Here is a 16544-nt window from a genome sequence, read left to right on the forward strand (position 1 = left end):
CAAGCCCAGTCATAACAAGTCAGAAGAAGATTAGTGAGAGATCAAGAAATAGTTGGGGAAAAGTAAGATATCTCTTTGTAGAGGGAAAACCTTTTTGCAGTTATGACAGCTTTGCCAAGCAACCGAATTCAGTTATTTGGATATAATTACTTGCAAGTGCCCAATTGTTCTCTGGTCCGAGTTTGGATGCGATCGCGACTGTAAATCCCAGGCCCACATCTCCTGTATTTGCAAGCGGAACTGAAGATTCCCAGGATCTAACTTTCGGCATTTTGTCAAAGTGTCAGGAGAGAGAAGACTGGCAGTATAGGGGCTCTCTACATGATTTCTAGCTGTTATTCCGAGTCCAAGAGACAGGAGGCTGCCACAGAGAGACAGAAGAGGAGAAGAGTTGGGTTTATGAAAAGAGAATTTGGAGAAGGCCCAGGGTGAGGTAAAAAGCCGATGATTGGAGCCGCTGATTCAGAGTTTAATGATTTCCCCATGGCTGGATCCGAAAAGGACCAGGAGAATGGTGACTTTGTCCCTAACCCAGAAAAATAATGATCCCAACCTTCCAGGCATAAGATTCGAAATAGGAAAGATATCCCTAGCATAGCTTCTGGCCAGCATGCGACACCACACTGGACCCCAGAGAAACTGCAGAGATAGCAACAGCTGCCTGGATTGACGGTGGTTTGATAACACCTGATGATGTTCACCTGGTGATAGATCATAACAAAGTAAGGAGAGCTCAGGAGAAACTTGTCAGTAACCTAGAAGAGGAGTTTGATAAGGGGATAAGAGAAAATGGAATCAATTGTTTGTCCTTTGATGGGAGAAAGGATGACACTAAAGTGTTCATGAAAGTTGGAGATTCTGACAAGTTGTTCCCTGCCATGGTGAAGGAGGAACACTACTCCTGCTGCAGTGAACTAGGAGGGAAGTATTTGTGGCATTTCACTCCAGAGAAAAATGACATCAGGAAACCAGCTGAGATAGTGGCAGATAACATTGTGAACTGGCTCAGAGAGAGGAACGTAGACCAGACCCTGCAGGCCATTGGAGGGGACAGCACCAACACGAACACAGGGTGGCAAGGGGGGGTCATACAGTGGATAGAGCGGAAGATTGGGAAGAAGCTGGTCTGGATTGTTTGTGACCTCCACACCAACGAGTTGCCACTCAGACATCTGATCCAGGAGCTGGATGGCAAGACTCTTTCAAACAACAGATGGTCTGGTCCTCTTGGCAAGATGCTGGACTCTGCCACTGAGTTAGAAATAAATCCGAGCTTTGAAAAAATCACAGTTGGCCCTCCACTCGTTGAGCTTGCACATACTGTCATTGACGACCTGAGTACTGACCAGTACTATGGTTACATGATTTGCAGTGCCATCAAAACTGGGGTCATGCCTGATAGACTTGCTTACCTGCAGATAGGTCCAGTCTCACATTCTAGGTGGCTCACAACGGCTCTCAGGTTCTGCAGAATTTGGGTCGCTCATCATAAACTGAAAGGGAACCAGCTTCACAACCTGAGACTTATTGTCCAATTCATCGGAGTGTCTACTTGCCAAATTGGTTCAACACCAAGGTCAAGTCATCGCTCTCCGAAGGTCCGAGGCATGTTCTCTTCCAGCTTGAGCTCCTGAGGAGTCAGCCAAGGAAGGTTGTTCAGATTGTGGAGCAGACTGTGAGGAGATCTTCCTGGTATGCTCATCCCGAGGCAGTTCTGCAGACAATGCTCTGCAGTAAGGATGAGGAGGAGAGAAGAGTGGCAGTCAAAAAGATCTTGGATATGAGACTTATGAGAGGATCTGGGCATGACGAATCAGTTGGTGACGATTCCTTCAGGGTCAGGAAGACTCCTGAAGTCAATCTAGGTGCCAAGACCCTCACTGATCTCATAGATCTGGATAACATCCAGGCTGGCAGTGAGCCCCCTCTTACCTGCAGCCTCACCAATGTTCAAGTCAGAGCTTTCCTGGACAACCCCATGCATGTCCCTGCCTGGCCCTCGGACACCCAGAGTATAGAGCGTTGTGTACAGCAAGTGAGCGAGGCCAGCAGTCACGTGTACAGCCAGGAGAGGAGGGAAGGCTACATCCGAGCTCAGGTGGTCAGCAGGAGGTGATGAGTAGAAACAGAAGCAAGAAAGACATGTTCTCTATGGTGTGCAGCAACACCGGGTCGTAGTAGTAAAACCGGTTTTTGTATTTGATGATTTTGTTTTCTAAAGGAATATTAAATTTAATAAATGTGTCAAGATCATTCGCTTCACTATTCTGGATCATTTTCATCCTAATAAATTAACCTGATACATTTACTTTACTTTAAATAAGCTATTTAGTGGTGTTGGTAAAAGGGTGGGAATACTGAATTTTCATAAGATTTCAAGTTAAAATTTACCTAGCAAAAAATGAAAACTTTTCAAATCTGAAGATATCACATGATTCTGCACATAGAACTACATCATTAATACCATGGGCCGATTTTTCAAAAAAAAAAAAAAATTTGCCTCCGTATGACACACCCTATTGGGACAGTATCATACAGTATATTGGGAAAAAATTCATTATAGCATACTGGTGGTATTGATTTTGACTGAAGGTGGAACGGAGAATATTGTACAGTAAATGTAAGATTTTGTGGCATTACAAGATACAAAGTACATATATTGGCTGGTTATAGTTGCTCATAAGAGGACTACATTAGATGAACCAATGATGGCTTGTTGCACTTTACTGACAAGGCTCATTTTGCAGCATCTATACTGCTGCGGTTCTCCATTGTAATATATCACTGTTTCCATTCATTTAGTTATCTAATACAATATTTTATGGACTAAGCGTTGTTATAAGTGACTTATGAGATCTATCACCACAAAGCATCCCACATCAGAGCCCATCAATTGCCTTGAGCAGTGAGCACTGCTTAATGGCAGAACTTAAGAACAATTTTATGCTGTTAACAACCATTTTACCCAGTTAAATCAGCACTGATCACAAATTTGGCAGTTGTTTCAGAACTGTTGAGGCTTCAGGTCAGTGAGTTTTGGACTCTGAGCAGGACTTCATGTGCTTTTGACCCCACAGTCATAGCCGAGTTGACTGCTTTGATCCATACATTTCCTGCCATTTAGTTGTGACAACAAAATCTACCTTCCTGGGCAGTGTGTGGGCATCCTGAGAATGATAAGTGTTACTTTTACACTTTATTATACAGTGTCTTGAGGTACTGACTGTGCATTTGATTAAATTTGAGCAGTTTCACATGGGACATTCATGTACATACAGTATAGCCTACTGTAGTGTGAGAATGTGCAATTCTTTATAGTCAGCAAGTTTAGAGGTTGTAATCCTAGGCATGAGGGCCTCATCTTTTATCTGTGATCTAAGACCTGAATCAGCTTTATAATAAGACTATCCTTCGCTTTCAGACCGGGTTCCAAAGGATACACTGTACACTTAGTAAGGTGCAGTACTCTAAACAGGGAGAAGTCTCAAAAATTTGATAAAGCCACCTTTGATTTGTTAATTTGTTGACATTGGTCACCAAACACTCGTATTCCTCAGATCCCAAATTTTTCTAAACAATTGGATATCATGGGGTAAAGCTATGACTGTTGTTTTAATTGATTAATATTGTACCTGTACAGCAAGTCCCCAAGTTATGAACAGGTTACATTCCAAAATCTCATTTGTAAGTCGTTCATTTGGAACTCGGAACTCAATTTGTCATTGGCACAGTGTTATAAATAGTGGTAAAATTCTCAAGAAACCCCTTACAGCCCTATTTAACCCATAATTAATCTGGAATGTTGTACATTTGCCATGAATAAAACAGGTTCAGTGTATAATATCTGGTGTTTATTGTTATTTATGTTGTAAATTTGTTATGTTCAATTGCAATAATGTTAAAGAAAGCCAGCAGATACCCCCAGTGAATAACATTCAAAAGAGAAAACTTAATTCATATTGATGTAATGAGATTCCTGCTGTAGGTTTTTCTTTTCTATGACTTTTAATCAGGTTTACCAGTTTTTGTCATGGCCAACGTTGGTGTTAGTTTCAAGCACTTTTGATTCTAATTAAAATTTTCAAGTCACATATAATACTGTGCACTCTCTTGAAAGAACTATAAAATATTATCCCAAATTTTTACAAACCAGTTGTGGAGGGGAAAAAATTATACTAAATGAGGATAATGGCAACATGTCATCCTGTATTTGTTCCCATGTATAGCATTGACCAAGATAGATGTGAAGAAGTCTTCTCACAATCCAGTTAAGGGGAGCATCCGGCTGAAAATGCGATAAAAGTTGGAAAATTATGAAAATATTCGGAAAAATTCCCGAGGAAAACTGTTGCCTATGGCTATCTGCCGATGTACTTTGATTGCGTAATTTGTAATATTCTGTTTATATAAAAGCTGTAGAAAAGTATTTATAATAATATTTTGGTGTAAAGTAATACCAATCACTTGGTAAAAATCGGTATCTGGCACCTTTCGTAGCTAGCTAGCAGCAGGACCAGAGTCTTGTATACAGCAGTTACCCATAAAAGAAGTGAGGGAGAGGTTCAACTGTCTGTTGCTCTCGCACCACACTATCGGCCTGTATCTCAGAATGAGTTTTTCTGACCTTCAAATCCCTAGGGCTCGGTCATTTATGGGCCGATTCTAATAAAAGAAAAATTAAGTAGAAGAATAACATATTGTGCATAGCTGAACATACAGATTTTCTTTATATTTGACTTGGTTTATTATTTGCTGATTTATCTTTATAAATATTTATAGGAAAAAATTGTAAGTTAGGAAAAAATTCATGCACCAAAACAAAAGTGATAATCAGAAATATCTATACAGTATGTCACGTTCAAAAGGAGTAAATTACCTATACTCTACATGCATTTCAACATAATCTAGCGAGGAGTTATGGAGAAGGAAGATTTTGAAATTTGATATGAATATAAGGGAAAAAATCACATATTAGGGATTAGGCAGAACCGATTCAGGGGTACAGTAAGTCCTCGTATAACGTCGGCCTGCTTAACGTCGTTTCGGTACTGCGTCACTAATCTTTAGATACCAAAAATTTATTTAATGTCCCAATGACTCAGTACAACGATGTTTTGCGTCGTCACGGACTTCTTTTTACGGCGCATCACCGTCTCTTGTCTTGCCGCGCTACGCTCTTGGCGCGGAATGTCACAGCGTCCCCGAGCAATGTGAGTCTTTGTTAGGCTTCCACATCGTTAATGTATGTTTAAGTGTATTTGCTCTTAATACTGTTCTGTAACCATTAGAAATGGCTTCCAAGCGCCCATCAAGTGCTACTGATGCTAGTGTTGTGAAGAAGCAACGTAAGACCATTAGTCTTGCTACGAAAATGGAGGTTTTAAAACGTTTTGAGAGGGAGCAGGAGCCACCCGCCGGGTCTCGGTGACTCGCCACCCTCCTCATCTCCCACCCTCCTCCACTCCACTACCCACCACGTACTCGCTCTACCACCTCTGTACTATTTTCTATAGAAATGGCAATGATTTTCTGTACATGTAATGTATTTCATGAGTCGAAGGGAGGCTCAGGAACGTTAGTCCCATATTTTATCTATTTATTATGGGGAAAATTGATCCCCTTAATGTTGTTTCGTATAACGTCACATTTTCAGGAACGTAACCCCGATGTTATGCGAGGACTTACTGTATAGCAACAACGTATCTGGTGTCCTTAATTTCTTACAGGAAATTGATATTGATTGATCATTTATTAACGAATTTCGTGCTTCAGCCGGACGCTCCCCTTTAGAGGAGAGTCCAGTTTTTGGTGTAGGTGCTTTTAATTTGGTCGATTATCATGATCTTTCTGTCATCAATCAAGGATCATGTGTACATCAATTCTAGCCCTATAACCCCTTCTACCCTTTCAAAATTTTCAAGGTATAAGTTCTCCATTACTTCTCTCTATTTTGCCTTGAAATTGATAGTACTAAGAGATCTAGTATTGCCACTGAATTGTCCAGGGCGATATGTTTCTTTTTTGTCATTGTTTTATGAATAAGAAAATGTCAAGTTTGGTTGAAATTTGTCAAAATATCGAGATTAAATATTCAACCCAAAATAAATCTTACAAGATGGAAGAAATTGGACTCTCGAGTTATATTGAGGTTAGAGTTCTCCCTAGGCTGAGTGTTTGTTTCATTGAAATCAGTTAAAAATTGGCAGAGAAATTCCAGTCCGAGTGTTGGAAAAGTTCTTTTTGAGATAGAGGCCGATAAAATTTATCAACCTTTCTCCCCTGTGTAAGCAGCGCTCATTCTGAGCCGATTTTGCATATAATATCTTGTTTTGTTGTGTATTTTTACACCACCAAGTGAACTCCAGTTGGTTGTAAGGCTGGGGCTGGACTGCATCAGGCGCCCCCCTGAGATGGCTGTTACAGTCGCTATTTTAGAGAATATTTTGTTGTTTCATCCTCTTGGATTTAGAAGTGCTTTTGGCACGTGCTTTCTTTAGTCATCGCTTATGTTTTGAATGACATGCCATCCTGATATTTGAGGAGAGAAGCCTGGTACTGCAGTACAAGTGAGGTAACTTGTGTGGTGCAGCAGAGTGCACACCTCTCCTTGCCAAGGTCCGAGCCATATTGATGACACGTGCTTCTACCAGTGACTACCACCTCCCCTATATTTGCCACATGTTGCCTGAAATTAATTTCTAAAGTCTTTTTTGTGCTATTTATTCCAAATTTTTGGGAAAAATATTTTACCACCATCATTCATATGTCTACCCACATGCTTGTTGTTCCATTTGTATCCGACTTATTTAGTTGTCTAATACTGTACAACAAGACTGAAAAAAGAAAATCATATATCAAATTTAAGCATAGGAATGGGAGATTGTGCTACACTATAACAGGTCTACTTCTGTGTACGGAAGGGAAATCACAGATCTGCTTCCTAAAAAACACCATTAAATGCTCTCCATTACAATGAATACATTCCCTACAACGAACCAATACAAACTTCAGTGTGTCGTGATCAATAGCAGCAATGGCTTCAGTAATCCTTGTTTAAAGAAATCCAGTGGGTACAGATCTGGGGATCAGGGTAGCCATGACACATTGCTGAAGAGAGAGATTATCCTCACACCAAACTGTTGCTTTATAAATTGCATAATATTTTCTGCAGTATTTTGTTGAAGTCATGGGTCTACAAGCACTATGTTTTTATGTCACAGTTCAGGAATCAGAATGTTATACAATGTATCCAAGTAGCATTCAGAGTTAACTCTCAAGTCATTATTTTCTTTAAAAAAAAAGTATGCCATTTATCATTTGAGCACTCACCACCACCTTAAATCATCTCGCCAGCACGTCCATCTACCTACTTTTACTAATCTTATGATATTAAAACAAGAAGCATGTAATAATGTTAAAAATGCATAAAATTGTTATATCAGATGTGGTAAGCATGTGTCATATTTTTTTCACAGTCAACTGTTGTTGATGCTCATTTTGTTTTATAATGTAATGTCTAGTTTCACCTTCAAATTTCCATTTTTACTGTTTATAAATGACCTCCTTGGCAAACCACTGGATTTTTTCTTTTCTTTTTAACTCAATTTGGGGTGATAACAAGAGATTACAGGCAAATGAAAATACTGTAAACTCAATCTATCACTAGATGGCAGCACAGGTCTCTTACCCAAGATCAGTGTGTCCTCCAGCCTGACTGTTTATGAAGTGAGGATTTGAGTGATTATATATATATATATATATATATATATATATATATATATATATATATATATATATATATATATATATATATATATATATATATATATATATATATATATATATATATATATATATATATTTATTTATTTATTTATTTATTTATTTATTTATTTATATACAGTTGGGTCTCACATTACGCGGTTAATGTAACCCGGAGGGTCCCGCGGAAAGTGAGGAACGCGTAAAGTGAACAACATAACATATGGGATTAATTGAAATGGAGTCCAGGCCGATCCCCAAACTCCACTTTTTGACGACACATAACTATGTTGCAGTAAAAATTTTATCTTAACTTTATGATGGTATGAAAAAACAAGTAATATAGAAGAGGTTAGGTAAGGAAAGATAAAGGTTAACATAGGAAAAATGAAGGTTACCTTAGAGAAACTAAAAGTTAGGTGGAACACTTACGGTAGTAGAAGAGATGGGTCGGCATACGGGGATGGAGGCTGGTTCCGAGGCAGAGGGCAGATTACTGGCCCTCAGGTGAATCACCATTACTAGGTGAATCATCATCACTGTCACTTACAGTTGTCAGGGCTTCCCTGACAAATCCCTCAAAGTCAACTTCACTGTCACTATCACTGGCTTGGGCTGGCTGTGGTGGGTTGCGGGTGAAGAAATCTGTTATGCTTTGCTGACGGCTGGCGTTGATGTTGTCGTGATACACCTTGATGTACGGCTCCATAGCCTGCACCAGCCGGTTATGGAAGACTTCATAGCGGTCATCGTCATTGTCGCGGGAAAGGAAGGACTTCATCTTCTCTGCACACTCCATGGCACCCTTAATATCACTATGACTTAAATTGTGTTCTTCGGAGACTGCCGCACCTTCTTCCTCCTCTTCACTGACGTGTTCTTCTTCCAACATCTCGTCGGCAGTCACTTCAGGATTTCTGATCACCTCCAGGATGTCGTCGTTGGTGGTCTCGGAGAAGCCTGGAACTGTAACAGTCTGCGCAGCTTCTCTGGCAAGGTCCACTGCTACTGCAACAGTCTGAACCTCACCAGTCACAGATTGACTCCTCCTCTCACCTGGCATTCCATGCAACACATGTCTCCATGCGTGACGAATTGTAGCAATAGACAGCTGATCCCATGACTCCACCAAGATGTCCACAGCTTTCTTGATGTTAAATACTCTCCAGAATTGTTTGAAGAGTATTTTTTGCTGTTCTAACCGTTGTTCCTCATCTTCGTCGCTCTTGCTATCGGTGGTGGTGTCACTCAGGTCACGCAACTCTTCCCTGGTGTTGGTGTAGTCGTTCAGGAGCTGGAATTTTTTTGTTGAGAATGCAGCTTTCACATTGCAAATCAACTCCTGGTCCATGGGCTGGATTAAAGACGTAGTGTTGGGAGGAAGGAAGACCACTTTTACGTTGGGGTGACGATCTAACAGTAGGGGCGAGTGTCCTGGTGCGTTGTCCAGCAGCAACAAAATATTAAATGGGACATTCTGTTGCTCACAGAATTTCTTTACATCGGGAACAAAACAGTCATCAAACCAGGAGAGGGACAGTGTAGAGAACATCCATGCCTTACGTGCTGTCAGCCAGTGGACATTTAGCTTGGTCATGTCCATGCTCTTGTAGGCGTGCGGCTTGCGGGCTGTGTGGATCACCGATAACTTGAGCTTACAGGTACCGGAGGCATTGGTGGTAAACAGGACGGTGATGCGTTCCTTCTGCATTTTCCGGCCCCGAATCCTGCTGGCATTCTTCACAACGAAGGACTTGGAAGGTAGTTTTTTCCAGAAAAGACCAGATTCGTCCATGTTAAACACCTGGTCGTCACTGTACTGTCCTTCCTCCATAATCTCACGTAAAAACGGAGGAAATTCCCGAGCCGCAGCACGATCAGCACTCGCTTCTTCACCACCAATGTTTATATTGGTGATCTTGTTCCGGATCTTAAACCTCTGTAACCACCCAGAGGAAGCAGTAAAGGGTTTGGGCTCTGAAGTTCCCATCTTTCGTGCCACTGCCATGTACAGTTCACGTGCGTAGTCCTTCACAGAGCGCGTGTCGACCGCCATGTTCCGTCGCGCCTGACGCACCAAGTACCTCACAAGTAATTTTTCTGTCTTGAGAAGCACCTGGTTGTGAAAATACTTGATCATAGAAGCACCTGTAGACTTTGTGATCTTCATGTGCTCCTTTATCTTGGCTGAATCCTTCTTTATAGTCCGGATCGTAGATTCGTTCACGCCATGCTGGCGCGCCAAATCAACCTGCCTTGTTCCTTTCTCCAACTCTTGGATGATGGTATACTTCACCTCGTAGCTTAAGGAACGTCGTGTCTTCTTTGGTTTAGTGCCGCTGGGTCCAGGTAAGGAAAGGTTTTTCTCTGGGGGTGGTGGTCCGGCGGAAGCCATTTTACGGAACAATGGATGCGCGTTTACACGGAGTGGCCTGGAGGGATGAAACTGCCGCGGCTAGGTCAAGCGTCGTCTCTCCTCCCTCCCTCCCTCCCCCGGGTGGACACGTCATAATACTTTAAGCCAATTACAGCTAGCAGCAGAGGGGGGTAGGGATGCATGGCCAATCACAGTCCGATACGTCATATGACGTCACTGATAATGCAACAAAGACACACACTGCGCAACCTTACCGCACCGCTTGCCCAAGCGGAGGGAGGAGGAGGGAGAGGCGGGCGGGTGGGTGGCGCGTGGGGCAAATCTAAAAATAGCGTCGCGCCGGACACTCTCCGCGTAATGGCGTTCACGACCGCGGAATGTGAGCATGTTAGGTTCTGGCAAGGCACCGCGGTAACGGTGAAACGCGGAATGCGGGACCGCGTAATGTGAGGATTAACTGTATATATATATAATTTTTTTTTTTTTTTTTAAGAAAAAAAATAGTTTTTGCAAATTGTGCACCCATTGTTCATTTGTGAGAATTCAGTCTTTTTGGGAAAATGGAGAGTAATGTGTCTTGAGCTTTTGTAAAACATTCTTTTAGACATATATGTTTATTATGAAAAATGCAATTCAGGAATAATGGAAACAGTTAATTAAGATGAAATGTGCGAGAAGCAGGACCTAAGTTTAGTGTCTTTTTGTTTCAATATTTGGACAGTTATAAGGTGTCTATAGATAAGTAGATTGTGCAGGGGTACCTAGCACTAGGATCCCATTTCCAGTAGAACCTCACTAAGGCAGACTAATTGGGGGGAAGAGATGTCCGGGAGCAAAAAAAAAAAAAAACAACCTTTATTTGAAGAAAAAAATGATTACAACACCAATGTATCCAATTTTTATTCAAGAAATTCAGGTTTAAAAAAATATATATTAATTAAATAAAAAGTAATGTACTCAAAGTATGGTACACTTACCCTCAAAAATGGAAGGCAAATCCAGTTGGACATGCCTTTGACCGCAAGAGGCTTGCAGTCACTATTGAGTATGAGTGCTTTGAAATTCTGTATTCAGCGCATATTAGCGAGGGAGCAGCACCTTTAGCTTTTCAATCACCTTTAACTTTTTGTTCACTGATAAGGTTTTTAGGCTTAACCTTCTCACCACTCTTACAGACACCAAACACTTTCTTAGAGGCCATGGGCTTATTGTGTCATTTTTTAATAATATGGCAAAAATTTGGATTCTACATCAGCCTACAACATTTCACATTACTGAAGTATTTTCAATGTCAAACAAGTTTCAAAATAAAGTTCAGCATGTCTAAGTGGCAATAAAACAGAATTGACAGAGCGAGAGAGGAAAAGTGATGCTATCATGGGCAACGCTAATTTATGACCGAGTGCATGACGCGTGTCACTTTGTTTACTGGCGTGGGTGGATCACGAGGTCTGTCCGCCTTGATCCCTTGAAATTTTAGCTTATGGTGGACATGTCGTTTTACAACAAATTATGCCCTACTTTTTTATTTTTTTTTAGTTTTTAATTATTTCAATTTTTTAATTGCTTTGGGGCAAATAATTTTGTCTGGCTTAAGCGGGGTCAGCCTGAGCGAGGTTTTACTGAATATGGAATAAATTGTTGAAATTGACAAGTAGATAAAGTGTTAGATGCACAGTAGACCCTTGCCATTTGCGAGGGATAGGTTCCAAAAATGGTGCGAATTGGCAAAACCACGAATAGCAACTTATACTACCTTAGTGCACTACTGTATTCCTATACCAAACAACTGACCAGCTGCGGCAGCGCTCATTCCCTCTTTTAACTTATCTAATAATAAAACTTTCTTTGTCAGGGTCATCACTGACTTCTGCCTTTTACATTTCACTCCACTAACATCACTAGCACTGACACTAGGCAGTCTTTTAGGGTCCATTTCACATAAACACTAAAGTTTTGAGAGTACAGGTTGACAATCCCTTATCCGAAATCCTTGGGACCAGAGGCATTTCGGATTTCGGAATTTTTCGGTTTTCAGAATGGTTAGTAAACTAACCACCATCTGCTTGCCGTGAATCGTCGAAATCGCGAATCGCAAACTCGCAAATGGCAAGGGTCTACTGTATATAGATAAGTAGATAGGTGTTAGATTATGTAGATAAGACATTAGCTATTTATATTTCTGCTTCTTGGAACAAAATGGATATCTAATAGACATTCCTTTATTGTAACAGAGAATTACCAGCACCGTAGATAGTCGTGAGCAACAGTACCTCCTAATGGACCTTGATGTCTCCATGCGGTCTGGCGCATGCCCCTACACAGTCCATTTCTATGGAGCGTTGTTCAGAGACGGTGATGTGTGGATCTGTATGGAAGTTATGGAGACTTCCCTGGATAAATTCTATCCCATGGTATTCTCACAGGGAAAGTCTTTTCCAGAGGAATTCCTTGGCAAGATTGCATTCTCTGTAAGTTAAATTTATTCTTTTTAGTTATTTCCATATTTTTTTTTACATGGTTCATTTGCATTTACATTTTTTAGGCTCATTCTATTTCAGAAATTTGTCTTCTTCCTAGTGTAGACTTGCACACAGTTTTAATCACCCTCTTCCGTTGACGGGGTTCATCGTGACAACCATAGTTTTAAATGCGAAAGGCCCACACTGCAGTGCACAATGGAGAGAGGTGGCAGAAGATCAAACTAATAATATTGGAATTTTAAGATATGGCTAGTAGCTGATCTTCGTTACCCTCTTCGTGATTTTTTTTATTGGATATATATGGTTAGTGAACAAAACAAAAAACTGTTAATTTTATAAAAAAAATAAATTCAATTAATATTTTTGTTGCCCATATGCAAACTTGTTCAGCTGCTGGAATCATTGCATCTTAAAAATGCCGGTACTAATCAGGTAAGTACATTTAAGATAATTTATTCAACATTTTAGCAGTTTTGTAAGTGAGTTTTCAACTGGAATATTTCAACTTTTTCCTTGCCCATTAATGGTACTAAGAATTCCCATGTTGAAGATCGTCCGTGTACAGTCTTGAATTTGGCGCCAGTGTTTATAAACAAATACACCTTTGGCTTACCAACCACACAAGTAAGACGACCTATAATGCATCAGTGAAGGTTGAAAGGCTTACCAACCCTACTCTCAATGGTCCCGCACAGAGGGTAGGAGCTTCGGGTGATTAAAACTACCGCTTGAAGGAACGACTCCTACATACAGGTTTACTTGAGGAAGGTGGTTAAAATTCCAGGTGTTGTTCTCTTCACACTTTCTCATTTCCTAGTGCAAACAAATGACAGTGCATTTATGTATAGTGATATCCCCATTAGCTGGAACAATTGGTGCAGAGCACTTCCGAGGATGAGAGATTTCCAGCTAACCGGCAACTTTCTCAAAACCCGGTAAAAATCCATATCCCCAGAATCTTTTCTGATTACGTACCGGGAAAAGTTTCCTAGTGTCTAAACTAGACATCTTGCATAGATGGACACTAGCCCACTTCTCCAGAACATTTCTGGGTGCTGGGGATGTTTTCCTCGAGTCTAAACTACCGGAGTCCATAAATGCAGTTCTAACTACCGTATTTCGCAGCATATAGGACGCGCTTTTTTTTTTTTTTTTTTACCCTCAAAATCACCCTGCGTCCAATATGGTGAAGGTCAGGATTGGGCTTCAGCTTGGGATCTCGGTATCCCCCTAGTTTAAGAATCCAAACAACTTCAGAATGAATATATATGGTATATTACAAGAATAATTCCATTTAACAAAGAGAGCAATTAAAACAATAATAAATAAACAAGGAATATTCAGTAAATGACTGCGATAATTCTTGAAACTACCTACAGTGGTCAGGCAAACCACTCGTTGTCATAGATGTTTACAGATTTCCTACCAATAACCATTGTTATATTTCTTGTATAAACATGTAACTGCCTTATAAAATAAATCAAAACCTTCATTGACGCACGAAATGCTTCAATTACCAGCTAATGCTCAACAAACAAGGAACAATGGTCTACCCACCTGGCAGCCATTTTTGTTTTGTTTTGGTAAAGTTACGATGCTACATACTGGAATGCTTTATTTTTACCAATAAAGTGGCAATAAATTTTTTTTAATAACATTAAAATTCCCCTCAATTTTATTTTTTCTACATATTTCATGCTAAATTTAGAATGCGTCCTATACACCAGTGCGTCTTATATGCCGCAAAATATGGTAAGTTAGAGACTCCATTTCTTTGCTATAATAATCCAGAATAGATTATCTAAAAAAAATTTTAAATAAATATATTTAAAATTTTAAAATATATATGTTATAGGCATGAATGAAGCTGTGTGTTACAGCAAAGACTTATTTTCTACTCCCATGTTGCTGTGGTGGATTAGTGGGTCTCATGTAACTGACCTGACCTGACACAGTGTCAGGTGGAGGTAGGGTATTAGTGGTGTCATAATAACTGACCTTCTGATGGAATCTTAGGTCACCCTTTCTTAGGTGGGGGATTAATGGGTCTCATGACCTGAAGATGTCTTGAATAAACAGAAAACCTATGTATTTTCTGGACAATTGTGATAAGTATAAGTATAAATGAGCAAAGTTGTATCCCTTCAACATATGTTACATAACATTTTAAAATATGGAGTGAGAAAGCAGAAAGGTGTGGGTAATTAGAGAGATGGGGTGGGAAGGAGTGTTGCTAAGTGCTCCTCAACAGCTGATATTTAACTAGCTACCATGCAGTCACACACACACACAAATTTGTTATACAATAGGACCCTCACTCCTCATGCTTGTTGTCTTAATTCCCTTGTTTTGTGTGTGTGTGTGTGTGTCGCCTCACTGTTTGTCTACTGTATTGACTCATTCATGATTCAATAATGTTTATTTGTTTTTCATTAATTAGTACAGATACATTACTGTAATAATCTATGCTTATTAATACATGTGCCCTTCATATACAATACAGTATAGTACTATGTATATACCTCAAGGGTAAAAAATAATGTCATTCAAGACATATTCAGGTCATAAGACCCACTAATCCCCCACCCCACACTGGGTGACCTGACGTTGCATCAGATCAGGTTAGTAACGTGACCCAATAATCTCCCACCCAACCTTCATCACAAGTGTTAAGACATGATTAGTTATGCATTACAGTCAATTGAGTGAAGTGTGTAACAGAGACATGACCGATCACCCAAGCAACTAACGAGCTGATCAGTGGTGAAGAGGATAAAAGTAACAGCTATATTCACGCCCGTATCATATAGAGCTTTTGTTTTGTTTTTAATATATTTATTTAACCAAACTTTTAGATAAAGTATACAGGATTATTTTAAATAAAAAAAATTTGTGTGTCACTCACAGGAGACACAGCTGATGCGAAGGTCGGTAACTGGGTCAACGTCCACGAAAATCCTGAGTACAGCAAACTGCTGCTCCCTGTCAGTAAACTCAAGGACTCTGGGGTTTACTGGGTACATTAGTGCATCCACCACACCATACCTCAGAATGCTGAGACCATCTCTAGTGATCGGAGATGTGTCATCACTAGGGGGTGTGCTGGGGTGCTCGGGTAACTGGAGGTTACTCACTCCATACGAAAGAATTTTGTTGACAGGATGTCGATTGATGAGTACCCATAACAACTGTAGTCACATCCTGTCACACCCTGGGCAGTGAAAGAATCATTTGCTGAAACTAATGTTCACTTCAGCTCAGGATTGTTGCCATAATTCAGCAACTATCAATAACTCCGTATTGGTTATCGATATAAAAAAAAATTGTACATCATCTTTGGATGACAAAATACAAATCACTCGACGTATAACGTCTCACTACGGAATACTATAATACACTGTAGAAGAATATAACACTTCACTGTTTTTTGTTTTTTCTGGCTTCGAAAAACACTTATGACTTTGTAGAATGTGTATATAGACCGGAATGTTGTTATCCGTTACTGATTTCTTTGATCATTGTAACAGTAAATGTAACAGTAGTATAACGGCTTCTTTGTAGATCCGCTGCTTTGTATATAACAATTATTCTTCCTTGTAGTAGTAAATGTAACACATTTAACTATATCTTTGATTGTTATTTCATATTTACGTTCGTTGATCCGCTGCCACGTATACAGTATAATATAATATCTCTACCTTTACCAACTGTGTATATGGTGAGATGACTGTTAGTGTGATATAACAGTTACTTGTGAAACTGTCATATATGTAATAACCTTCCTGGGTTGTCACCACTTGTAACAATCGTTTGAGAAGCACCACTGTAGATTCTATGATTAGTTAATGAACTATATTTCATGTAGTTCCACTGTGTATTACCGTAGGTTAATCACTGTAAATTATCTCAATGTAGCTATTGAG

The 16544-nt window shown here is 40.0% G+C and overlaps 1 protein-coding gene across 3 annotated transcripts in view; it reads left to right on the forward strand.

Moving 5' to 3' along the window:
• Positions 1-16544, forward strand: part of LOC121873203 (dual specificity mitogen-activated protein kinase kinase 6-like) — an 82916-nt gene that overhangs the window by 27540 nt on the left and 38832 nt on the right. For all 3 annotated transcript variants that reach the window (XM_042376555.1, XM_042376556.1, XM_042376557.1), the window contains exon 5: positions 12373-12609. In XM_042376555.1, the coding sequence (XP_042232489.1) occupies positions 12373-12609 (237 nt within the window). The remainder of the gene's footprint in view (positions 1-12372; positions 12610-16544) is intronic.

This window comes from Homarus americanus, unplaced genomic scaffold (genome assembly GCF_018991925.1).
Source record: "Homarus americanus isolate GMGI-L3 unplaced genomic scaffold, GMGI_Hamer_2.0 scaffold32929, whole genome shotgun sequence".
NCBI lineage: Eukaryota > Metazoa > Arthropoda > Malacostraca > Decapoda > Nephropidae > Homarus > Homarus americanus.